This window comes from Coccinella septempunctata, chromosome 4, assembly GCF_907165205.1.
Source record: "Coccinella septempunctata chromosome 4, icCocSept1.1, whole genome shotgun sequence".
NCBI classification, from domain to species: domain Eukaryota; kingdom Metazoa; phylum Arthropoda; class Insecta; order Coleoptera; family Coccinellidae; genus Coccinella; species Coccinella septempunctata.
In genome coordinates, this window is record NC_058192.1 from 9,889,369 (window position 1) to 9,916,925 (window position 27,557).

Here is a 27,557-nt window from a genome sequence, read left to right on the forward strand (position 1 = left end):
AAATTTGTTCAATACCTATATTTAAACTGACAAAATATTTTCCCTGTTAAGAGTACGTTTTTTGTTTGTTTTAATAGTTTGGCTATTTCAGTTCATCTATTCGAAATTGTACCTTGTTTTTATTTCGTAAATGCTTTGGGTCATTCAATTCACGTTATAATGGCAATCTTAAAAGTCTATACCGAAAAACGTATCATTTTAACATCATTCAAAACTGGTATTTCCATTTGTATTTGTTGGATGAATTCTTGTATTTATACATGTATTTCATTTCTTTACTTTCTCTTTACTCTCTCTCTCTCCCTCACTTGACGAAACCCATTCGAGATTCATGAAAAAAAAATCGCATGCTCCATAAATATTCATTCCATCGTACTCTAACGCAATTCTCAACCTCTTGTAGCATCTTTTGCAGTCGTATACCTATGTTCTGTCCCTCCCTTTGTGCGAACTCAAATAATTGGATGTTGTGCTTAATGAGACTCTATCAAAGCTTCAAGTATTCGCCCCTTATAACCTCCAAACGTGCTCAGGGGGTATTGTCTGGGGATGAACTTGACAAGACATCTCTCAAAAAGCAAATTTGACTACATTGTCGAAGGTTAAGTAACTGGCGAGAGAAGATTAGGAATGTAATCATCAGTTCTAGAATTAACAATATCAATAAAGGTTGTGGAAACCATAATTCAATAATAAATGATTGATTATTCATGAAAATAGAAGCTTTGGAACGAACAAGACAAAATATAATATAGGTTCCTCAATATTTTGGACGTCCCTGTTTAGAAAAATCAATTTTTCCTCAGTCAAATGGGGGTCGCATATTCTTGAATTTTTTTCTCAAAAATCTTGTGTTTCATGAAAAAATTGCATGGGACAAGAAAGTTTTTCGCCAAAATAAGTAGCACTATGAGATTTCACATAAAACTCCTGTTACCAAACTCAGCGATTTTTGTCTGACGTATGACAATTGACATTGACAGATGAAGGAACTTCCGCTGCATTTGGGTAAACCAGTGAGAGTGTTTTATATCCGTGACGAAACTAATACATCTGAGAGTGGTTCATCCTGAGTGAATCTAACTTTCAGATTGAAAAAACTGACTCTTTATGAATATTGGCGAATATATTATGTACTATTAAATCAGTAGAATGAATAATTATCGAAAAAATTGATATCTGAATGAAAATTGCTCAAGAGAAATCAAGATATCATGAATTTCGAAATTTGGTCCTTCCAAATTCGAGAGGACATGCAAGGACCCCTTTCCAGGGCATCACAGAGGATCCCTTCACTCCACCGACCACATTTCTGGCAAATTGCGCTCTAATGGGCCAAAGGGCATTGATATTCCGTTCGGCAATTTGGCAACATTTGATATTTGCAGCGTCGGTCGGATTGATTTTTTCATCGGCAGTGGCGCTGCGAAGTGCGTGGCGTTCGAGGGGGGGCCAGGAGGGAGGTGGCACGTCGGAAGGACGCAGAGAGAGCACAGGGGTCGGGGGTGTCGCATGAGTCATCGTTGCACTCGTAATCTTATCGATCCTGTAGCTGGTCCTGCCTCAGCCGACAACCTCGCCTTCTATGCAAGATCCCGTGCCAGGCAGATTGAGGCGGCTGTCGATCCAGGGGCGCACGTTGCCCACACCTCCAGACAATAAAAAGAAAAATTTGGGAAAAACGCTTTCAGCCCTTACTCGGTCAAAAACATGAAGGCTTTCCATCAAATAGGGAGGGAACATGACCAAAATGAGATAATAATAATTTGCTGATGACATAGCCAAACAAGTATTCCCTGAAAACATCACAAATACATGTACATGCAAATACCTTCAGCGACATCTTAATGAGTATCTAATAACATCCCTCTTTGAAGTGTTAAAATGAAGGGAGGGAAAACAAGATTTGGTTGCACATTTATACCTACTACATGTCGTACAATTTATTGTTAATAACAAGAGGGAAAAACAACCCTACAATATACGCATATAACGTAAACATGTAAGGCATGATTTTATTGGTCGAAATAAGGAAAAAAATCATTTCAACCTATATTTTCAGAAGAAAATCTTGAATTGAATACAGAAATTCTGATTTCTGAAAAGCGTTCATAAAATGGAGGTGTTTTAGGAATTTTGCAGTTGACATTTGGTGGTAGATCAAAGCCCGATTAAAAGTTCCATAGCCAAATTGAAGAAAAATTGTTTGAAAATACTTCCAGATAGTTGCACATTTTACATGTTGGATCCACATTTTCAAAAGCTTCTTTTCATTTGTACATACTCTGTGATTATACGAAAGTTTTGATGACATGAAAAAGTTTCTAACCCTTATCCTTAAATCGACATGAACATAATGGTAAAAGGTAAAAAGTTTCATTTATAAGAAAATTAGTCGAGAGCTGAGTTCAGCTCTGATAGTTCAGAAACAAATGTCATCAATTAATCTTGTACCTATTTAAGCTCTCAGAATGATATGCTCTTAATCCTCACTCATTACCATAACATATAAATAGAGGATTATTTCAAGCAATTCATTAACTTTGCCTCAACGTCTTATCAGAAAATAATATCACATATTATCTTTTTAAAAGAATGAGAATAGTCCATATTCATATCTCATTTTGATTGATTTTTACTCATCCACGATTACCTGCATTTATTTGTGAATGCAAGCAAGTATTTTTGACGCATTTCGCAATTTGTTTCATTTCAAATAGTTAAGCAAGTGTAGGTTTGCATTTTCTTTCTTTAAATCTTAGTCTGATTGCAGTTGAAGAATATACGATGTAAGTAACCCCTGGTAGTAGTACTATTCTTTCAAATTGTTGTCTTTTGATAAACTAATGGGTCAGACGCCATAGAAATATCCGATTGGAGCTGTAAATTTTCAACATAAACTACTTCAGTCAGCATTTTGTCCCCTTCATATAATTATTTTCAAAAAGCACTTGTCTTCCAGGTAGGGCTTCAATACAGGTGACAATTATTATCACCAGTGAATGACACTAATGAAGCAAATATTGATATTGTCAACTGTATTTTAAAACAGCACAATACATCATTTTTATCGGTGCGTAGTCAAATATTGTTCCCCAGGACCTGTCGAAGGGGGTTGAAACAATGCAATGCATATATTCCAAGTCACCATTTTTTTCCACAATGCAGACCGACCGAAGACGTGAAGAGATATAAGCGGATCTATTCCTAACATATAATTTTTAACATTCGATGAACCAAGAAGATTCTCCTTCTTTTTTTTCCTGAAAAATCCTGATAATTTCTACGCACCTTTTCATTCAGAATTTAATCATCATTTCGAATTATAAAGCGTTGGAATCGAAAAAAAAAGGATATAGAACAGAAAGGGAACAGGAGGTCCACCATCTACCCGAGACATATTAGAATATTGTCGTTTCCCTTTATTAGAACAGAACGCAATCAGAAGCTTTCAGGAATTGTAGTTATCCTACCGCTGCCACTGGTTTCCTGCCAAACTGGACTCACAACACAGGAGCCAGACGTTTAGTCGGTGAGGTTATGGACGCGACGCATCTTTCCCCATTTCATCGTATTCGGGAGAGAACTCTCTCAAAACATGCATCCATTCCCGAAGGACCAACCCCAGCACTCCGCCAGAAAAGAACTCAACAGGGCCTATCGCTACCCAGCTATAAAGAACAAATTGAGAAAGTAAAACTATGTTTGCCTACAGCTATATTAAAAAACTGTTATTCTTCAACTGTTTGTGGTTCATTACCGTATCTGATAAAGTAATGTAGCCATTACCTACTTCCCCAAAAAAATGTACATAGTTAAAATACATATTACTGTATATGGATACCTACTACAATCCAAATCTGAGCTTTTCATCAACTTTAACTTTTCGGAGATGAAATTCATGGTGTACAATATACAGGGTGTTAACTGAAGAAAACAGAAAATATTGATATTTCATTAAAAAACATGGGTCGAAAGTTCACCCTTCTAAGATGAAAAAAAAATGAAAAAACAAGAGATATTTCGTTGAGAGTTTCGATATTCTAAACGAAAAATAGGGTCATCGACTAGTTTTTGTTTTAGTGGTGATTTCAGGGATTGGCACCACTAAACCACCATGTTTTTACTACCTGTTTCATATCTGCAGACATGAGTGAGGTTGAAAGATGATGGAAACCACATGTGTTTCTTCAAGATATTCTTTCAAGTTTGTGTCTGAAATTTACCAAAATTAGTAGAATATTTCTTGTGTCCAATTCCCAGAACGAAACTATGATTCTGAAATTGGAAATTAACAAAGAATTGACTTGATCGATCAACAACGAAATTATGGTCCTTTGGAAAATAGGTATCTATGAAATTTTTAGCACAATGTTTTGCGAATTCTCATGAAGTTTTCCAATTGATTCAACTGATTGTGAAATGAATTTCTATGAAAACTGTTGGAAAAATGAAAATAATGTACGACTTATTAATAATATATGTAGAAAAAGATTCATTCGTTCAATGTAATTTGAATAATTCGAAAATGGTTCAAATCGAACTTTAAAAGCGGCAATTTTGGAACGAGTTTGATCATTTGAATTTAGTACAGACTGGTGTAAGAAATTGTTCTATACAAGTGAAAGGGAAATAATTTTCTTCTTGGCACCTTTTTGTAAGTATTCTATAAGACCTTAGTCATAAAGTAATCCTGTCACTATAGAATTGATGCTGGGGCATGTGCTAGTTTCTTCAGGAGATTTTCTGCATGACATTTGAGCTATGTGACTTCTTCTTTCATGGGTACATCTGTCGAACTGATGGAAATATATGTCCTGTGAAGCATTTGATATCCAATGGAGCGGATGGAGTGTATGTACAAAAGAGAGATCGCAGAGACATTCTCTCATTCATTGTGTGCACAGGTAAATTTAAAATGTTCTTCGGATGATCAAGTATTCAAGAATATTGGAGCAAACTTATTCTCGGATAGCATTACGTCTTGGGAATGTTTGTGGGAATGAATATCGTTAACACTTTGAGAAGGAACTTATTTTCTTCCTTTTTATCGATCAAGCATTGAGAAATTTCAATAGAAGTTTTTTTTTGATGTTGTTACATTTTTGAGGCGTGGATTTGCCTTATTAGACCCTTGATTTCTTCAATAAATCTATGGAGTTTGACAAAAATCCTAATTTTTTCCAGTTTTCAGCTCACGCTTTACGTTTTGTACGACTCATTTTCGCCGAAATAAAATGAAAGAAAAAATTGAATTTTATCGAAGATAAAAATTAAAAACACATTAAATAATACATAATCTCCGAGTGCTTCTATAAATTCAAATGACCAACGTACAAGGATTCTAGAAATCTTCGATTTGGAAGGACAACCAGAGACCACACCCACTGAGTGGTTTTTCCAAATGTTCAATGTACAAAAACGACTTTCTTAAAATTTTGAGATAAAATGGAAGAAATAAAACGGTTTGCTTCATACACTTTCATGTTTCAATTTTGACTCACAATAGTGAAAGTTTCGGATAATATCTAATATGATGAATATTCTTGAGTGATCTCCAATGTTTCCTATTCGTTTTGAGTCATATATACGGCTTAGGGAGAAGTTACACCTTGTGTTCTCTCCATTTAAAAACTGCATTCACTAATTCATGATCAACTCGTGAAAATTTTCGGTTAAGACTTGACTTTATCTTAAAAATTATGTTGAAGGACATCTTGAGTTCACTGCGAGTTGCTTTTTTTAATTTAATCGTTTTTCCAATAAATAAGAATATATTGAAATTTAGAGTATACAAAATAATTGTATAGGGAAGTTCTTTCATCATATTCCAGTTAAAAGAGATAACAAAAGGAGCTTTAAAACTAAATGGAATTCAAAATTGACAATGAAATGTTAGTGTACAGAAACAACTTTGGAATTTTAAAACCAAAGCGAGTTATTACATAAACTGTCAACTACAAAAGATTTGCATTCAAATAACTGAACCTTCAAGCATCAAAGGCCGTTAAAAATGAAAAAGTATTTTCTCCAACAAATGAAAAACCCTTGTATCTATATAAATAAAAGATTAAGCAGCGTTTGGACCCTGCTTCTTCCTTATCGAACATTATTTGAAATATAGCCGACTGACGGGCGGCCTGCGGCAGCTGCTATGCGCTTAGCACGCGACAAGATTTCTTTATCTGTGTCAATTGTGTTATTTCATCTGCTGTGCCTTCATTGTTCCTCATGTCGCCATGACGACCGTGGAATACTCCAGGCCCTCCTAGCTTTTTTGTTGATGAATCGTTGTAATTTGTATCGTCGAACGAACTTCTTCGATGACAATCAGCAGCGATTGTGGAGAAGGTACAGCTGAGAATGCTGATTTCAGTCGGTCACCCGGACTCAATTAGGTTTCCAACCAATTTATGGATGAAAATGGCAAGGAAAACATTATACTTCGAGGAGAATAGTAAATGTGTTCTATCAATCATTAATCACCTGTGATTTATGAGATATTATTCACTGGTTTATCGAACTTCATGGTCAGAATCACAAACGAGAGCCTCAGAACATAGAGAATGTAGAAAGTATTGAGTTTTCAGATGAATGGATACAGATATTACAGAAAATGAGGAGATATTTTAGAAATTATCTTTTCACGATGGGGGATAGAGTACCTACGTTCTTCTCACATACATAGGGTGTCTGTAAACAAATGCGAAGGACTCGATCATAGTCATATCGGATTGTTCGTTGAGATTTTCCTCTGTTTTTGGTCAAAATTCCATTCACAATTATAACCGTGAGAGATATACAAGGTTCCTGTAAACAAATTCAAAGGACTAAGGGAGATGATTCCTCGATGAAAATAAGCAGGGGTAGTTACTATAATTTTTTTTCGAATTCGATCTCCCTTCCAAGATACAGCCTTTGGAAAGCGATGGTGAGTCGACAGTTTTTAATTTTTCCTACTGGTTCTAAAAACACTGAGTCATAAAACTATACCTGATATGAAGTACTAAGTAGATGTTACTCACACAATTTTTTTAGATCTCATAACTTTATTATTAAGGGTTGAAAATAACAACCCCTTATGATTTTCCTTTAAAAATTGTTTTCGTAGGATATATTTCCGAAATATAAAATTCTCTTATGGTTTTCCATTCAATTCTCAAGAAAAAAGTCTCTTGCAAAATTTCGATTTAGTCGATACTTTTCTCGGAATAAATAAAAACTTACAAGCAGTTCTGATCACTGTTCATCGTGTAAACCAAAGATTTAAGATGACTCCATATACAAAAATCCATTCTATTCTATGGAACACATATACGATGAGATGGAATGAACAGTGATCAGAACTGCTTGTAAGTTTTTATTTATTCTGAGAAAAGTATCGACTGTATCGAAATTTTGCAAGAGACTTTTTTTCTCAAGAATTGAATGGGAAACCCTAAGAGAATTTTATTTTTCGAAAATCTATCCCACGAAAATAATTTTTGAAGGAAAATCATGAGGGGTTGTTATTTTCAATCCCTAATAATGAAGTTATGAGATCAACAAAAATTGTGTGAGTAACATCTACTTGGTGTTTCATATTACATATAGTTTTATGACTCAGTGTTTTTTAGAACCCGCAAAAAAAATTAAAAACTGTCAACTCGTCATCGCCTTCCAAAGGCTGTATCTTCGAAGGGAGGTCGATTTCGAAAAAAATTTATAGGAACTACCCCTGCTAATTTTCATCGAGGAATCATCTCCCTAAGTCCTTCGCATTTGTTTACAGACACCCTGTATGTGAGAAGAACGTAGGCCTCTATCCCCCATCGTGAAAAGATAATTTATAAAATATCTCCTCATTTGCGGTAATATCTGTACCTATTCATCTGAAAACTCAAAACTTGCTACGGTGTCTATGTCTGAGACTCTTGTTTGCTCATGCTTATTTTCATCGAGGAATCATCCCAAGTCCTTCGCATTTGTTTACAGACACCCTGTATTATTATTCGATTGAAGAATATATATCAAATACATCCGCACGATTTTCTGCAGGGTGCAAAACACAAGAACCGCCATGACTATCGCATTCAAGGATGGCTGTTGAGTGTTGAATCTTAACATATCCATCTTTCGAGACCAAAGCAGCTGTTCGCAGTCATTGTCCTCGGCTCAATTTTGTATAAAACCGTTCCTTATCCCTGATTCCACCATATGATCATCCAAAATAAACAGAGAAACATTTCCGTTACAGTCCGACAGACGTTGGGAATTCTGAATTAAGCAATTCCCGCCAAAACATGACCTTTTATGAGGCAGAAGGGCTTTTCATTAATCTTGCCGGTCGGGTCAGCAATTTGATTAAATTTGCGGTCAAGTCTGCCCCCCGTGGCTCTTGCCGTACAGGCGAAGACCGATTCATTCATGAGATGGTCGCCTAGTCAGTTGTTTCACGCCACTGCGGGGCTCATTGTCCATTTCACGAAAGAGTATAATGGGCATGAGTATTGAATTTTTATAGCTGGGCTTCAAAATGTATGATGGATGCGGTTTTTACTCAAACAGACGGTTTCTACCAAAACATATCTCTGTTTCATTTGTACAGCGTTAAAACTGATCGATTGGCCTCAATTCTGGTGTGAGCAGAACTTACAGAACCGTCAATTGTATACACCCTTTCAAAATTCGATATAAAGTGTACGTATACTCAATTCTTGGAAGAGTCTATTGTGGGGTTCCCCAAGGATCCAACTGGAGTCTGTCATTTAATTTATTCCATAACATTATCATTTACACCCTATTTTATAACTTTAGAATATTTACATTTATCTCTCAATTGGTATTTCCGGAAATTCTTAATCAGATCTGGAAATTTCGGCTGATGAATTAATCTAACAGAATAGAATAAGATGTATATGAAGAGTATGAGGGAGGAATAAAAACAAATTTTCAAATGATTTTTGTTTTCACATTATTATGATTGTTAGAATGATAGTCATAAATTTCCCAAAAATGTAAAAATTTGCCTCATATTTGAACCTCTATTTCAGTTCTCGAGGAATCAGTTCTAACTTGTTCAATTTGAGTTATAATTACTATATCCAGTTTTAATTTCATCAAGGAAATGTATTTTAGCTGCAAGGAAGTATCATCGTTGTTTTCTGATTTATTATGCAGGGTTTCATTTCAAAACTCAATACAATAATTTCAGGGGTATGTTCCCTGAATAATTTTATGGCCAAAATCACATAAACATAAGCAAACGCTTACAGAACTACAAGGTGTTGAATTTTTTTGGTTTTCTCTTTATAGCTCCTGCAGTTTTCGACATAAGGGGCTCAAATTTTAAACGTGTTGAGCTGAAGGTTCTATGCATAATCAGATAGGCCAAATATAAAAAAACAAAAATAATAAAAATAAATAACCTACAGAATAATATTTTCTCACAGGTCGTTCCCCCTTTATCTTCCCAGAATTTTTTTGACGTGAACTACTGGTATATTCTGAAATTCAAAATCAATTCCTTGACTTGTTCGCGACATTTTTGAACCCTTGACATTTCTTCGTATCTCTAACCAATTTCGGGAAAAACGAGGATAAACCAAATGTTGCTATTATTATTACTTTATATAGTTTTTAATAATTTCAATTTGTACTTGAAGGAACGTATTTTGATTTTTTTTCACTAAAAATTGAAAAATGCCTCCCTGCTTCTTCGATGCTACCCTATTCTAAAAAAAAATAATATAATAACCCTGTAATCAGGGAATATATCCCTAAAATGATTTTATTAAATTTTGAAACTCCCTGTTCGAGAAGTTATGAACCTGATAATTTTTTTCAGCACCCTTCATCCACTTGTACATTGATTTACAATTGTACATCGATCGCAGGTGACATTGGATTCTCCCTACAAGACAGTACACCCTTAATATTCAAACCACCCCTCAGAGTCAACCCCTCAATTGCAAAATCATAAAGCAAGGTGATTTCTGATCGAGAACCGAAGTGAGGATAAATCCAGACTGAGATTCTGCGTCAATAAAAATTTTATAACAAGAAAATTGAAAAAAAAAAGAAACATCAATTTTGGTTAGAACACTCAGAAATTCAACATTGGAATTTCAGAAAATAGAATATGTTACTCCATACATCTTACTGGTTTTTTCTCGTGAAACACTGGAGGTAGTTCCATCAAAATTTGACACAAAAATGGAGTATTAGGTTCTGGTTTGAGACCCTTTTTATAGAATACAATTGATTTGACATAGTTCATATTCCGAAGATTCAGGTCTTGAATTTCAACGTTTAATGAGTCGTTTCGAACTGAGGGGACCTTAAAAAACATTCAATTTCTCCAGCAGCCTTTTAAAAATTTTCCTACATTAGATACTGAACGAATTTTCGTTGATTTTTCTGACCCTGCATATCTTTAGAATGCAAATCCCCAGATGAATTATCTGGAAAACATTCCAACTAATCGAATCGATTAAAATCAGCTTCTGCAAACCACAAGTTCCAAATAAGGCCCATGTAATCGAAAACAATTTATGCAACGGTCAAACCGATTTCGTTAATTCGTCACTTCCATCCAGCAAACCGTGTCTGGATGGCGTAGTTGTTACGTTCGGGAAAGTGTCACAAAAAATTGCGTAATATTTTATAATCAGTATCATCTACATCCCATTGTCCCCGTGTTCCTTCGAACGCATTCACTATTCGCCATTATGGGCATAACGGTAGAAGTCCAGTGTTATTGTCAGAAGGGAAAAAGGACGAGGACTAGACATGCAGGCCGTCCAAAACTCAGGCGGGCCACTGTAGACAACAAACAGCTGGCAGAGTTTATTCTCCCTTTGCAGCTGTTCGGGAACCATGCCGTACTACCTGGTACGTATAAAATAATATCCAGCATATGTGTATCGTGCACCCGAAGCATCGTCGTCTTTCCCAATGTATTTTAATCGACCACTGCATCAATGAATCTCGACTTCATACAGTCGAAATTGGGCTGTTCTAAGCAAAAAATCGATTAACGTTATCAGGAGGCTGAGTGCCAATAAACATTCTTCCACAGTCTGATATCGCCCAAGAACAATTGAGAAAGTGATGAACGAACCCTCACTTTTCAAATTTCGCTTTTTTTATCAAGGCCAGAAATATCAAGTTGAATGAATTGTTCATCAATAACGAATACAGGTTAGAACCTTTATTTATAAACTCTAAATGAGGAAAACCCCATCAGAATATAGTTTTCCTAAATTTATTCAGTGTTGAAATCAAAGCTTTCGAACTGTAATGATCTGTGTTTCTCATTTATTTCAAAAGATCACTTTATCATAAGAAGCCCGTTTCTCAATCATTATTGCAATCCTTTCAACTGAATGGTTCCTCAAGTTACAATTTCAAGTAGGTCTAAAAGTAAAGCTTCACAAATAGAGAATACTCTAAAATTGTCTTCATCGAAACCATACTCGTAATCTTATAATTTTGGAAGCAATTCTTCAGAACTCATTGTAGGATGTTTTTTACTAAAATTAGTAAAATGAGGTTTGTTCTCCACTCCTTCAATTGTATCAACATGGAAGGGTGAGAATAAAAAAATTGGATAGATATGGGTGGAAAATTTCAGTTTTTGATTTTTGACAGGAGGCTTTCTAAGTTTTATCCCCCTGAATTTGGCCCCTATATATTGTCTTTTCCTTTCATCTCAGCATTTGGCCATAGGTAAATAATTGAATTTGGTACACATAAGTTTTAGGTTGTACGAAATCTCATATTGCTATGTATTTTGGCTTAAGACACTTTTTACCGGGCCACAATGTGTTTGGAACCACTAAATATTATCGAATTCCTCGAAAAACCTTCTTAAACCGTTAGCTCATTCAACTGAAAAACTTTCTTGTCCAATTTTTCATAAAACATAAGATTTTTGAGAAAAATTTAAAATTTTTTCTAACACATTTGGAATTCTAATTCTTAATCATAAGTGACTAACATTGTGCCCCAGTTGAAGAAAGATGCTGATGGTAAAAATTCAGTGATTTCTGCATGAGCAGATTCAGGGGTAAAAGAAGAGAAGATGTGACTAAATTTTCTTGTATTCATTTTGAGACACCCTGTATTAGGACCTAATTTATACCGCAATTGTCAGACAGAAAAACTAAGAGAATGGGGAATAAATGCCAGATAAACTGAATAAATATCACTGAGAAAGAAAAAATCTCGAATTTTTCGAATCACAACCACTAGCATGATTTCCCATCTCTTCATTCTTCTTCGCCTCTTTCTCAAGCGTCTAAGACGAGGGTTGTTCAATGCTTGCGTCCCGGATGTATGAGGCCAAGCTGGAAAGGTCAGATATGCCGTCTGTCTGGGCTTGAATTATTTCCTGCTGCTATAAAAAAGTTTCCATCGGAAATCGAAGAACGAAACCCAAAATGCCAAACATAACGGAACACATCCATTCCGACCTCCATCTTTCATTCAATCGATGGTTCTCGATTACTAATGTCAAAATGAGTCACGTCAAATGTGTTCGGGGTTGGTTTTCGACATATTCATACTAATAACAGCACGATTTCTGGTCCGGCATTGCTCTGCAGTAACGCAGCATGGAAAATACACCAGGAATCTCCAAGAATATAACCTGATAGTCCCCCATCGTCTCAGCGAAAATGGCGACTTTTTGAGTTTCAAAATTCCGCATTTCTACGAACACGAATCCATAGGTAAAGCGAAAAGGTCAACCGAAGACGAAAGCGCCTACTACGGCATCAAGTTGGACGGCAAATACTTACAACTAAACTTGCGACCTAATCATGGCTTCATATCACCTGACGCCATCTCCGAAATCAGAGAACCAAAAACACCAATTCAAGATAGGAGGATTAACAAAGTGCTGAGGAAGAGAATGTGCCATTTTAGAGGCCACGTGAGAGGAATACCAGGCTCAAGGGTAGCCTTATCAACATGTAACGGTCTAGCGGGGTATATTTCGATCGACAACCAAAAATACTTCATAGAACCCTTGCACGAACACCAAGCCAATAAACTAGGACAACATCTACACATGATCTACAAAAGGGACATCCAGAATCCATACGAGCACGACGACCGTTGTGGTTTGAGCCGAAATTGGGAAACCGAATGGAAGAAGACTTTGAAGAACAAATACGCGAAAGATCACAGTTTATCAATATCCAAAAGGGGTCTGGCGAGTGTCCAACGCTACATGGAACTACTGATAGTGGTGGACAAGAAATTCATCAAGTTCCACAAATTCCACGACATTGAAACCTACATACTGACCATCATGAACATGGTGGCGGATTTCTACAGGGACCCATCTAATGGAAACGCCATGGAAATCGTGGTTGTGAGAGTGATGTACCTTGAAAAACAAGAGGATGAGATCGATTTGATGATCGTGGATAACGCCGAAGACACCCTGTCGAGCTTCTGCAAATGGCAGATGAGAGTCAACCCGAAAGACGTCAAAAACCCAAACCATCACGACATCGCCGTTCTTCTGACACGTCACGATTTATGTGGGGACAACGGCACCAAGTGCGGCCTGGAAGGGTTGGCTTACGTTGGCACCCCATGTACACCTGACGAACCATGCGCAATCAATGAAGACAGCGGGTTGATCCTGTCCATCGTGCTAACCCACGAACTGGGACACGTGATGGGTTGTTCGCACGACGCCCCTGATGATTCCGGTTGCGAATCCAAAGACCCCAAAGATGGTTCCAACTACGTCATGGCCCCCTTCGTGAATCTAAATACCATAAGGTGGTCCACTTGCAGCAGAGCCTTCATCACCACGCTCTTCGAGAGTGACTTGGGGGAATGTCTGAATGACGAACCGCAAAAATCGATCTATAAACAAACCGAAATCCTGCCTGGGGTCGTTTACGATGCTCAAGCGCAGTGCGAAATGATGTATCCAGGTTCTAAGTACGAAACTTACGATCCGGAGAACTTCTGCGAGCTAGTTTATTGCAAAACGAGTCCTACAGTGATACAGACTACAGGGCATTCGTACGTAGATGGGACCAAGTGTGGGGAGAACAAATGGTGCTTCCACTTGAAGTGCATCGAGGTTGGAGAGAGACCTGAAGCTGTGAATGGTGGCTGGAGCAAATGGAGCAACCCAACAGAATGTTCCAGGACTTGCGGTGGTGGTACTTCGACCGCTTCCAGGGAATGCGACAATCCAACTCCAGCGAACGGAGGCAGATACTGCCTTGGGGATAGGAAGAAAGTGACCACTTGCAATATGCAGCCTTGTCCTCAAGGCAGTACGCCATTTCGGGAGATGCAGTGCACGAAGCACAACACCATCCCTTTGAAAGGAGTCACTCACACGTGGAAACCTTATCTGAAAAGAGACGAACCCTGCGTTTTGTACTGTTTGAACGAAGAGAACGTTTTTCACAGATTAGAACCGAGAACTATCGATGGAACTCCGTGTAAACCTGCCACTAAGGATATGTGCATAGCCGGCGCTTGTGTTAAGGTTGGCTGTGATGGAGTCATAAATTCTGACGCTACAGAAGACGTTTGCGGTATTTGCAATGGAGATGGAACCCAGTGCAAACTGATCGAGCATACTTACACCAACACTGGTCGAGGTTACACCAAAGCTGCCACAATACCGGCAGGAGTACGGAATATCTTCGTCGAAGAAACGAAACCTTCGGCTAATATGATCGCCCTTACGGATAAGACGGGTAACACCTATTTCCTTAACGGAAACTACCAAGAATCTCCCGATATCGAGTTCCTGATAGGAAAGGTAGAAGCCGTATATAGACACCCGGAAGAAAATCAAGAACTACTGGTCATCAAGGGACCTTCTGATCAAGATCTGGTCCTGATGATTTGCTTTTTCGAGGCGACCAATGTGGGGTATAAATTTCGATATACGGAACCAGCGTCGGAGTCCGAATACCTACCTAAATACCACTGGGAGATCTTGAGCTTCGGTGATTGCTCCGCCAAGTGTGGCGGTGGTATCCAACAAGCGGAGATGTCCTGCTCAGAAGAAAAGGCCGGTAAAGTGAGCCCAACCTTCTGCCAAGACTTGGAAAAACCTGAGGCGAGCACCAAAAAATGCAACGAGCAACCTTGCAAAACGAAATGGAGAGTTGGTAAATGGGGACCTTGCCACGCTTGTAAATACAAATCTGGCGTTCGTCTGCGAGAGGTTGAGTGCGTTAGGCAGTCCCCACACCCTGGAACCGAAGATATCCTGGTGGAGGACAGCGAGTGCAAAGGACCAAGACCGGCAACGAGAGAACTCTGCAATGCTCCCAAAAAATGCAAAATCAGGAGCGTCCAATACGGTCTGCCCGACTCTGAAATGCAGGATGTTTGGCAGCAAATAAAATCGGCGAGAAAGATGAAGAAACGCTCGGACAACGTTTGCGAACCGGAGAAAAAGGTTAAAATAAAGGTCGGTTCCATAGTGCAGGACCACGTGAATCCTGACGACATCAAAGTGGACGTTATTCCTTTGAAATCCACCTCGATGACTATCAACTTAACTGACAGCGCTTTCGAATCGATGGGAGATGTGATCGGGGACACAAAGGATGAGAAGAAAATCAAACATCTACAGGGTAAGGCGGCAGCTGATGAGATCATACGTTTAGAGCATAAGAACAATACAGCTAACAGACGCTGAAGGTCTCATTCGATGTAAATATATTTTTCAGTCTCTATAAGTTATATAGTTGGTCGAATTATTATTTTTATTTATTATGTATATATTATAAGGTTTCAATATGTAAAGATGAAAAATGTTTCTTGTCAGATTCAAACTGAAATAGAATTGTTTTGAATCTTGATCCTTGTTGTTTATCATTCGTATTTCATGAGATTGATCAAGATGAAAAGCATAATTATTGTCTATTTTTGTATTTTTTATCATTTCGAAAACATTTTTTGGGATCTTTTGAATAAAACCACGCTCTGCTTCATTGGGATGTTAGGTGCTATATAACTTCATTGTTCTCATTCTTCAAATGTATTCTCGAATAATACGTATCATTAGTATCTCGAAAGCATTTGAAAACATCGAATGGGTCAGTGTAGAAGCATAATTTGAAGCAGGTAATTATTTGCGAGAAGGAATATTAAATTATACGTTTAGGCAGCCATTTTTGTCGCCTCATTTGAATATCGTTAAGCTCAACGGTTTTTAGGTGGACGCTTGGAACAGAAATCTTTTTGATGATGAGGTGTGAATGATGCAGAAGATTCCTAGAATCTTCAAGTAAGAAGTTCAATAAATTATACGTGTGAATTTTCTCAAACGTAAAGTTCAAACAACAAACTGAACTGGTATTTTTTGGAGCATCTGCGATGAACTTTTAAAAAGCCCTATGTGAAGAACAGCGATAGATACGAAAGCACATTTTCTCTCACGAGGAACTGGTCCTAGATATGAGGCTGGGATTCTAAAAGTATTTCGCATGAGATGAATCAACACTCTATTCATCTTGCCCCCATTTAGCAGCTAACCTGATCCAAAACCTGATATACAGGTTGAAAGGCACTATATTTTTCTAGGAGATCCCTTTAATAAGATTATAATTTGAATGGCGGATAGAAATCTGGATGTATATTAGGTATGAGAAGTTCGTGAAAAATTTACACTGAAATGAGTTAACGGTTAAACAATCTCTGAAATGCTTGGACATATAAACTGTTTCAAGATTAAAACATCACGCTGTTTCATATTTACAGTATGTTACTGAAGATACAGGAGATGATTTCGAAAGGGCAATATTTTATGCAGATAGATTAGGTCAAATGGGCATTCCTTCTGAGATGCCAAATTTTAATTTTTTTCTCACGTTTCCTTCATTTTTCAGTAAGTGATGTTTGATATCTTTTCAACGACAAGAATTTGATATTTGGTACGCATATGTCTAATTTGATATAATAGTCTAAGATCCCACTGCAGAATTACTACGTTCATTGCGTATAGAGTCAAACACACATTTTTACATACGTTTATGGATAGTAGAATACACTGATAACACCGCAGCCTGTCAAAATTGGCCGCAAGTAATTTTAACGTTCATGACGTACAAGGATGTTTTTGTTATCAAATTAAAGCTAATTTTTTATCGAATATGATGATGTATGGTTGCCTGTGTATAAATAGCCGCAAGTTAGGTGTGCCCTCTGTTAAAAACGCGAGATAATCTATAAACTCTCTCTCGCGTTTTCAACAGATGGCAGACCTTACTTACGGCTATTTTTTCACAGGCAGCCATATTTCATCATATTCGAAATAAACTTAGCTTTAGTTTGATATCAAAAACATCCTTGTACGTCATGAACGTGGAAATACATCGAAATGTTAACAGCTTAGACCTGGCTGCGAGGTAGTTGCGGCCGTGTGTGTAACGGCAGCTATGGATTTTAGTATTCTTTACATGCATTGTTATGATGTGGATGATATTTTGTTTCAAAACGAAGCGAACGAAATTTCTCTTGGAATATTGATTATTATTAATTTAATTAAAATTACTTGCGGCCACTTTTGACAGGCTGCGGTGATATCAGTGTATTCTACTATCCATAAACGTATGTAAAAATGTGTGTTTTACTCTATACGTAATGAACGTAGTGATTCTGCAGCGGGATCTCGTACTATAAGCAAAGAGTATGTTACTCTTTGCTATAAGTACTGAATTTTTTCCGATTAAGTAAGAAACTTGCATTGCATCCATTGCGTGTTAACTTTTTAAGGCCAATGAGCAAGATAGACAGATAGAAGATGATGCTAAGATATGAGAAGGAAACTAGAACGCAGTAGATACCCTCCACCTCAAAACTCAAACAGGACTCACCTTCTTTTCAGTCAGTTTCTCGCATCTCCTCTGCTTGCAGATCTGGTGGCTCTTGTCGTTCCGGCACGGTGCACAGTCCCCGCAATTGTCCTTTCTTTGGCATCCGATGCATTCTCCGCACCGTTTTCGTTTCTTTTTCACCTGTTTATCAACGCCACCGCCACTTATATCGTCCACACTCGAATTGTCCGGCATATGGTGGTTTTTGAAACCCGCGGTGCTCGAGATCGCAGCGACCTGTCCCGAATTTTCCGAGCCCATGTCCATGTTACTAGAGGCACCGTCACTTTCCGTCGAACTCTCCAGACTTGACGCCCGTATTTTTCTTCGTTCCTTCTTGCGGAAATCGTTCCTCGTCGGCGAGTTCATGATCATCCCGCCGTTTTTCTTGTCCAGGCCGTTGTACAGGCCGTTGTCGATGTTCGGCACCGGGTTCTGGAACTGCGTGGGATGCAGGGTAACGTTCTGGAGCTTCAGACCCGGGTCCTGAAGCGAGCTGAGCTTCAGATCGGCCTCCGAAGGCTTGAAAACGGTCACGACGGTCGGGGACGATATTAACTGATTCTGTTGGATTATTGCTCCGTTCTGGGGCGGAAAAATACTGGTGTTAAGGGCGGTTAAGTTCGTGGTGGGGTGGGAGTATAACTGTATGTGCCTCTCGTCGAGGAACTGCTGCTGTATCGATGGTATTTCCCTGGCTTGAATGGGGGCAGGCACCAGAGGGTAACTTCTCGGGTTAACTGCACTTAACGTATGAAAGTTAGAGTTCAATGTGGTTAAACTATGGTTACCGGGACTAGAATTCGGTGATACTGGAGTAAGATTAGTAAGAGTTGTTAAGGTTGGTTCACTGGTAGTAGCGGGGTCGTTAAAAGCCTGAAATTGCGATTGAAATGATGGAAGCTTCGAAGCACCATTTTGTTGTGCGAAGGCATCAGCTAATGAGTTTACCTGAGTTGTTGGAGCGAATGCCGATGTCGAGTCCACTGGTTTCGATTCCCAGGGCCTGTATTGCGGCTGGGAGGAAATTATGGACAGTCCGTTTTCCCCGCGTTCCAACAGTCTGGTCTCCGTGTAGTAGTCCCAGTTCGATATGTCCAGTAGTCTGGCATCGCTGAACAGCCTGTCGGAGCTGGTGGTGAAACCGCCATTGGAATCCATGTCGGCGGAGAATGTGGAGAACGGAGGAAGGTGTGCCCCAGAGGGCGCATCTTGGACCGTCGAATTCGGAGTGGCGGGAGTGGGGGGGTATGACGACGTCAGGGTCGTGTATCCAGAAGTGAGACCCTCCGGGTCTTGGCTTAGCGTTTCGCTCATATTGCGGGCATATTTTAATTGTTTGTGCTAAACGATTTTCTGCTTTGAACCTGACATTTTAGAATATACGGACTAGATTATTGTTATTGTCATTTTTATCCTGAATTTCGCTGAGATGAGTTCTGAGTTCCCTGGTAGATTTGTACTTCACCGTTATTTGTACTGTCTGTTTTGTATAAAAATAATGTTCTCAAATGTACATGACTTGCTCTATAAAAATAATACCTGAAACAAAAAATATCCGTTAGATCATCCATGTTTTATTCATCACATACTGACTATCTACCAAAAAAACTTACACAAACACATAATAAGTTTGTCAATTTGAAAATGTACCACCCTTATTAATATCTCGTAGGCGAAATTTTTACGATTGATTAAAATCAGTTTGCACCAACCCTGTGAGCCTGATGAGAGGCACCCCTAAAATCTTAAACGAGAAGGGGGTTGAGAGACACTTAATTTCAAAGGTAATTCGATTGCCTCTTCAAAATTGATATACACTTGACTTTAGTACTTCCGAAAAATAAAAAAAAAAAGAATAGAATAGTAACGACAGCAAGAGTTTCAACAAAATATCAAAATAATGAATAATTCCTACTATAAAAGATTCTCAAAATGCTGACCATTATTTTGTAGATAAAAATGTAAAATATTTTAGTTCAACTTGAATTCGTGGGAATGCTGTGCGTATTCTAACTTTCAATTCTTCTTCATCTCGTGGATGTGTTTTAGACTAACAGACTTTTAATGTCACTCGAAGAAACATCTGAAGGTGTCAAGTCTGGGGAGGGTGGTGGCCATTCAATTGACCCTCTTCTACCAATATATTTCTCTTTGAAATGAGGTGGAGCTCTATCTGGTTGGAAGTGAATGAGGTCTTCTTGTAAAAGCATAAAGATGGAAATATGATCTTTTGGTAGAAGAGAGCTGATTGAAAAGCCATCAAGCTGCCCAGACTTGACACTTTTAGATTCTTTCCTCTGGGAACGTTCGAGTCTCAACGCTCACATAGTTGATACAAATTGATTGGAACCAACCTTATAAAGTGCGCCATAGGAATTAAACATCACCTCTTTTGAATTTTTTCAGATTTTGTATGGGAGCCGAGATTTTAAGGGTGGTACCTTTTCGAATTGACACCCTGTATAAATAGTCTTCCATCGATTCCTGAAGGACCAAATTATTCGTAAATTGGCGATTTGATAGACTCTTCATTAAGGTTGAAGCGATAATAGAAAACGACTTAATTCGCAGACAAATAATGATGTGAAAAACGATTTTCCTGCATCCGTACATCCACTCCTCCCCGAATAAAAGTATCTCATCCCGGAAGCACCCTCGAAGCGGAGATAAAAAATCCTGCCAAGGCACAACTCACGCAGCTTTTTTTCATTAAAATTACAACGGACGACGACTCCATCCTCCAAACTACCGGGACCCATCTACGAAATCCCCTATTAACGGCAGCGTCCTCTTGAACCTCATCAGTTCCCTTGTTTTCGGCTCAATCATATCCGCAGCAGGACGAAAGCGAAAGGACGCTGCGCACGCGTAAATTTAGCGGGCCGCTGGAAATTCCATTCAATTTTAATTTATCGAATGCGGAAATTCAGCCGTCGAGTAATTTGCACCTCGATAAAGAAATTATCAAATTCAAAGATGCAGAACAGCCTCCGCTAATCGAATATTCGTGGTCGGATCCCCGATGAAGACTTCAATTTTTCGGGTCGGTCGTTTCGGTTCGAAAACAACTTTTTCGATGTTCGGGAAATGATGGGGATCGTAAGTAGGTTCAGTTATGAGAAAAAACAAGAGTTTTGGAGAGGGGTTGATGATAGCGATATTTTGCGAAGAAAGTGGAAGGTATATAGCAATTTAGCAGTAAAACTGATGTAGTTTTGTTCTTTCCCTTCGGCATTGCAGAATGCGCCAAATTTCTTGTCTAAATTAGCTTCAGCTAGTCTTTCAGCTTTCCTCGCATCTTTTGTTACGTTACTCTTGATTCCTGTGGATATACACAAAATGGTGCATACGCCAGGATTGCAATCCATATTCTGTTGATGATGACTCAGTACCAATATTCAATATAATTTATTGAATGACCCACATGGTCCATCAATGCGAAGTAGGATGGTTGTCAAGGCTTAGAATTGGTGGATGAAGAACCCAGAAAAAATCGATTAAACTTTCGTAAGCCAGTATTAAAAGCAAAAAGACCAAAAATACGATACTAGATACCTATTGGCAAAAACGAACCTAAGTCAGAAAAAAATAATCGATACTTATAGATTATTATTAGCCAGAAAAAAATTGCTACAAAGGGTACCTACTCCTATGCAGAAGATTATCGGAAATGAATAAGATAACGATGAATTCTTCAACAATCACAAAATAATTTTCAGAAAATCTAAACAGATTTGCATACTCTTATAAGAATCAAATCTTCAATCTATCATTCTATCAAGTTGCATTTACAACAATCTATATCGAAATCTCTCTTTTCGATTTCACATCTACAATTTCAAAACCATTACATGGAAATTCAGATAGGTACACTATTTATCAATCAGAACAGTATTGAAATCTGAAGAAATTGACGTAGCAGCTCAAAGGATGAAAAAGAATATAGTTGTCCAAGGAGTTTTTCAAAATTATTTCTGTCGAATTGGGCTAAAACGGATATCTGAAGCACTAAATATTTCATACGAACGCGTTCATCATATAGTTCAAGTCAATTTGGACATGAGAAAAATTGCTGCAAAATGGATCCCCTAATGTTTGAATGTTGACCAAAAGCGTGCAAGGGTAGAAGCATCGCGTTCGATCTGTGCTCGATTTGAAAACGATGTAGACTTCTTCAACAGAATTGTTACTATGGATGAGACTTGGGTACATTTCTACGATCCAGAAACAGAGCAACAATCGATGGAATGGCGACACTCTGGTTCTCCAAGACCTAAGAAGTTTCGTGTCCAAAAACCTGCTGGAAAAGTTCTTGCTTCAGTTTTTTGGGATTGCCATGGAGTACTCATGATTGAGTTTTTGGATAAGGGTAGAACAATAAACGTAGATTACTATTCGACATTACTGACCACTTTACGGGAAAAAATTTAAGAGAAAAGACGCGGCAAGTTATCCAAAGGTGTTTTGTTTTTGCAGGACAACGCCCCTGCACACAAATCTCATGTTGCCATGCAAAAAATTCGTGATTTAGGGTTCGAATTACTAGATCACCCTCCTTATTCACCAGATTTGGCTCCATCCGACTATCATCTCTTTCCTCAACAGAAAAAAAGTTTGAAAGGTCGTAAATTTTCTTCCAACGAGGAAGTAATAAAAGCTGTGGAGGTCTGGTTTGCAGAGCAAGAAGAAACATTTTTTTGAAAGGTCTAGAGACGTTGCAGGTTTGCTGTAATAAATGTATCCAATCAAGAGGAGAATATGTTGAGTAATAAAATATTTTGACATTGAAATTTTGTTTGGTTCTATAGTAGGCTAAGAATTTCTCAATATATCCTCGTACCTAATCTAGAATTTATAGGGAAGTTTCTGAAGTAAACGAAACAACAGACATGGCCTGTTTCATTCGTATTGACCACAATATTAATATCCGAAACATCCCGAATGTAAATGACGGTATAAAACCCAATTAAACCAGCTCGGTCCTAATTAAATTTCTTGGAAATTCAAGAATTTCAGTTCTGCACCAGGGAATTGGACTACTCGTAAACCGACAACAGCTATACTTCCAGTCGCCATGGCAGCGTTCCATCCTCATCGGAAGCGATGCTGAAGTGCGTACTTCCGGCATGCTCACGTGTTACAGCCGGCCGATCGGCTCGCGAAATGGTGGCACATCAAATGGCGACCGTGAACTAGGAAATACGTTATTACCCCCCAACAACCACAACAAAGCCTTCTATATCCGACCTGTGTCATGTAGATGACCGATGCATGCGATGTGGGTTTGCGTTTGACAGTTATGATTACGGCAAGGTCAGTGAAACAGTTTCACTTTCGGCCGTACCGTGAAAATCCGCGAAAATGCAGCTAGGATCGGGTTTTCCCGCCATTTTGTTTCCCAGATGAGTATCGGGCGTTTTAAAAATTCGGCGTCGAGAAGGCTTTGGAATTTTGACAGTAGGCTTTTGGGGCTGCCTATCGGGATCAATACAAACTGTCAAATTCAGCGGGGGAAAATGATAAAAATGGTCTCTTGAGACGGGAAAACAAGTTTATTCTTGAGTTCCAATTCAGATATGGACAGAAAATTCAAGATTAATATTGAAGGAAATATTCACGATTCGTGTACAACCGTTTTTGGTGATTACTAATGTATACGAAACATTATTTCAGAAAAAAGTTGAGTTAAATGAAGAAAAGAAAGTGGTTCGAACAAAAATTATGTTAAACCTAATGAAGAACTTTGAGAATAGAAGAAAATCTTCGTTTGGTGTTTTAACGCAACTCACTGAATGTCAAGGGAAATTTTTTTTGTAAGTTAATTGGAATCAAGGCCATTTCCAACTACAGTTGAAGTTTATAACTGGAAATATTTCGCAAGCAAGAAACATTTCTGTATCGGTTGTAATTTTCTTAAAAAAAAAACTGTTTTTGGAAAGTTTCTATATTTAAGACTTTCTGCGTTTTTTCCGAGGTTTTCTCAAAGATACAAACATTCAGCTTTTTGGAGAATCTACAATTATCTTACAAGAAAGAGATTTTTCTCATCAATCATCAACCAATATAAGTGCAACAAGAAACCAAAGCCTTCATTTTATTTTTATTCAGATTCCAATTTTGATTGTGTCAGGATATCTAAATTTTGGTCTCCGATATAAATTTAAATAGCCTTTATTCATCTTAAAAATGGAAATAATCAAACTGTTCTTTGTTGAAGCAACAATAAAATCCTCGTATCAAAATGTCTTAATTAATATACGTGATGAAATGAACCGTCGAAAGTGATTCAAATATTTGAGTGTTACCTATTAATATATGATATTAGATCATTAAGGGACCTATAAGAATATTCCGTGAAATTGGTGGGAAAACATCTAGTTTTTTGCGTCTTTCTTATTGTACAATGGAAGATATATGGTGCAATGATATTGTTATAGTTTAACCAAAGATTTCTTTCAGTAGGTACCCGTCCTTGTTTGTAAAGAAAAAAGTACAAAATAATGATACAAAAAGAACGTAGAGGTGGACACTTTGTTAATCAATTCTTTGAGGATTGAAACTCAATTCTACGAAGTATAAAAACTATTGAATTTTGTTGGTGGTTTTCTCTTAAGCTCGATCTTAACAAGTCTGCTCATTAAATATCTAATGTACCTACTATATATCAGTCAGTAAGTACATAGTTTTCGCATCATCTTTTGACTTTTTTGCATATTTTGTTGTGATATCCATCTATACCCAACATCTAGATCTGCATGCATGCGAATTATCATCAAATCAACCGAGATAATTAATGGATAGGTAGATAAATTTCATAATCGATGAAGAACACAGGGTCGAAGAGCGCTTATCCAATTCCATCTCGATGAGAAAACGTTATAATATAATAAGTTGTAATAAAAATGGCAGGTGCTAACAGCACATCACCGGTGGTTCAAGATACTCTAAAATGTTACTTATTAAGTAATTCAGGCAGCTAATATTTGAGGTCTTCCGATAAAATTTGCATTTGTTTCGGAGCATATTTTGAAATACGAAAATATTGATAGGTGTGGAGTCATATATCCTTGCAGCTGATTTATGAACAAACTTCTTTCTTGACAAGAAGTTTGTGTAAATGATTCTTTTCCATTACTCCGGAAGAAATTCGAAAACAAAATATATAGATTTCTGAAGAAATACTATGGAAGATTCTTTTCCGAAATATGACCAAACAGAATGAGCAACGAGTGTTATGGATTTCCTGGAAGAAGGAGAAATTTGGCATGACTTGTTGAGGGTGGAAATCATGATGACTCACGGGGACAAATGCGAATCTCCAGTCTACGCCATTGGAAAATAGGTCCTGATGACTCATTTGGAAATCCATCGAAGTGAGAAAAATTCTATTGAAATCTCGGATTTGTTCAGATGAACGGAATATTTCAGCCGCAACAACAACCCGCATAGGGACTAGACCAAAAGTTGCGAAAATACCAATAAAACTTGCAAAAAAAACATCGAACCAAATTAACAATGGAAAAACTCTTTTCGTGTATAACCCCAAAATTCAACGGAGAATATGCGAAAACTGCTAAAAATTCATCGAGACATGCTACACTAAAAATTGCGTCAATAACAATCCGTAAGAAAACACTTGCACTTTCACAATGGAGCTTTTTCGAATTTCACTCGAAATTTTCACTGGTTTCAAATGAAAACATGGTAAAGCGACTTCGGGAAGGCCTGTTCCCTTCCAATCAGCCCTTTCTTGCGACGTAGTCCGCCTAAACAATATTTTGCGCGTCATTCGCGCAAAAAAGCACAACCGTCCGTTGACAACGCAACAAACCGCGTAAATCCTTCGTATGAGCGTCGGAATGGGCCGTTTCAGCCGGGAGAAAGCATGCAAAATCCGGCTAAGGGTGAAAAATACTGACCATGTGTAAATTAAAAATATCCGCACACACACACCACCTAGCACGCACAATATGAAAATACAACTGACGCATAGTGTGTCGAGCTTTGGGAATCGGTCCGCGCCGTGCTTCGCATCTGTCTTGCTTTCGGGCCAATGGGAGAGCCCGATTCGACACTGTCAAAGCTCATACTATATACTATTAGATATATTGTGTTTGTGCCTGTACACCGGTCGAATTATTTTTTAATTTATAAAAGCTCGTATTGATATGCCATTTTGGTGGAAATTGCAAGTTTGAACTTGCAACTATGTAGAATTTATTTTTCTTCGGAAAGCTCCACTTGAATACTTGAATTTACTTTCATTCTAACCGAAATCGAACATATTATATACTTTTCTTAATGCCAGTTACAATAACTTATTTGTCTAATGCTTTTATCTTTTATTTATGATTATAATTTTAAATGTATTTGTGATAACAGTTTAGCAGAAATTATTCACTTTGATTATCTCCTATTCTCAGCGATGATCATCTAATTTATTCGAATAGAAGGTACTTCTATGGACAAAATTGTGGAATTTATTCGTCAATGAACAAAATGAATTTTCCTCTTAATATTCAGCATTCATGAAAGCCGCTCAAAAATTATTAGGACCTTGAAAAATTTAAATAGGGTGGCTGTGTAGAAATTCGCAATTCAAAATGTTTTTTGAATCCGTCTAAAGTCTATATCTATAAAGCATCAAATGAAAATTGCCAGTTTGAACTTTTAATTGTGCATTTTTTTTTCTTTGTTCTAAAAGCTTTGACTTTGATATTTATTTGTATTTACTCCTTCCGCAAGGCTGAATATATATTCAGCCTTGTTTGAAAATAATTATTCTCGGGATCTACCTATTGGTTCCATTTATTCCTATATACAATAATAATACTTAAAACTGCAAAAGTTGACTGTCAAACATTGTTTTTGTATTTTTTGGAAATTTATTCATTTTTCGTTTTATTTTCATTAAATTTTGTTTTTTTTTATAATTGATGACATAGATTTTTTCTGCGAGAGAATAATTATAAAAAAAGTTATCGGCATTAAGCCACTCAAAAATTTGAATAGATTTGCTGATGAAAATTTTAACTAGGGAGTTTTAATTAATAATTTTTCTCGATATTATTAAAAAAATTTCAATATTTTTGTTTGGTAAAAAGCTATCAAAATTTCATCTTTTCTTATATCAAACTATATCGATTTCACTAAAGTTTTCATCAGCCATACGCTATTTTTTTAAATTCATACCTACTAAATTAATTATGTACATATATGTATTTTTTCGTATTTTCATATTTTCATATGAACAGAATTTATCTATTTATGAAAAAAAATTTATATTATTCATTTTTCATCTAGGTATAATCATTAAATTGCTCCAATAGGCGTAAATATCTAGGTACATATTTAATTGTAGTAGGTATTACACATCAGTTTCTCATAAATCTTATTGCACAGCTCAAAATCTATCTATAGGTATCTATATACCTAAATACTCACTTCCTCCCATATCATTGAACCTCAGATTTAATTTTCAACGAATAATTAATATGTAGTTTAGGTATATAAATATACTATATATAAAGTATAATATAATATATATAATATACTGAGTATATATAAAACATTAGTAAGAACATATTCCTGAAGAACCTGATTTTGAAATGTAATTTCGCTGATAGTACATAGGTAGGTACATATATATCCTATTATATGTCTTATTAACATGTTTTTGTTACATTTGGGAAAAAATAA

General features: G+C 37.2%; 2 protein-coding genes across 6 annotated transcripts in view; one reads left to right on the plus strand and one right to left on the minus strand.

Annotated features, from left to right (window-relative positions):
- The window catches only part of LOC123310831 (DNA N6-methyl adenine demethylase), a 54,283-nt gene extending 28,460 nt beyond the window's left edge, over positions 1–25,823 (minus strand). For 2 of the 5 annotated variants that reach the window (XM_044894505.1, XM_044894504.1), the window contains exon 1: positions 17,856–19,407. In XM_044894505.1, coding sequence (XP_044750440.1) covers positions 17,856–19,172 — 1,317 coding nt within the window. In that variant the 5' untranslated portion in view covers positions 19,173–19,407. Of the gene's footprint in view, positions 1–17,855; positions 19,412–25,777 lie in introns of those variants that run through there. The other 3 variants (XM_044894503.1, XM_044894506.1, XM_044894507.1) reach the window with 3 other exon arrangements.
- Positions 12,515–15,799, plus strand: LOC123310832 (A disintegrin and metalloproteinase with thrombospondin motifs 12-like). Its single transcript, XM_044894508.1, has one exon. It carries the CDS (start codon positions 12,515–12,517, stop codon positions 15,674–15,676), a length of 3,162 nt encoding a protein of 1,053 aa, XP_044750443.1. The 3' UTR covers positions 15,677–15,799.
- Positions 25,824–27,557: the final 1,734 nt, after the last annotated feature.

What these genes read in the sequence shown, in the direction of transcription:
- LOC123310832 (XM_044894508.1), top strand. Translation starts at nt 12,515, where the DNA reads ATGTGTTCGGGGTTGGTTTTCGACATATTCATACTAATAACAGCACGA.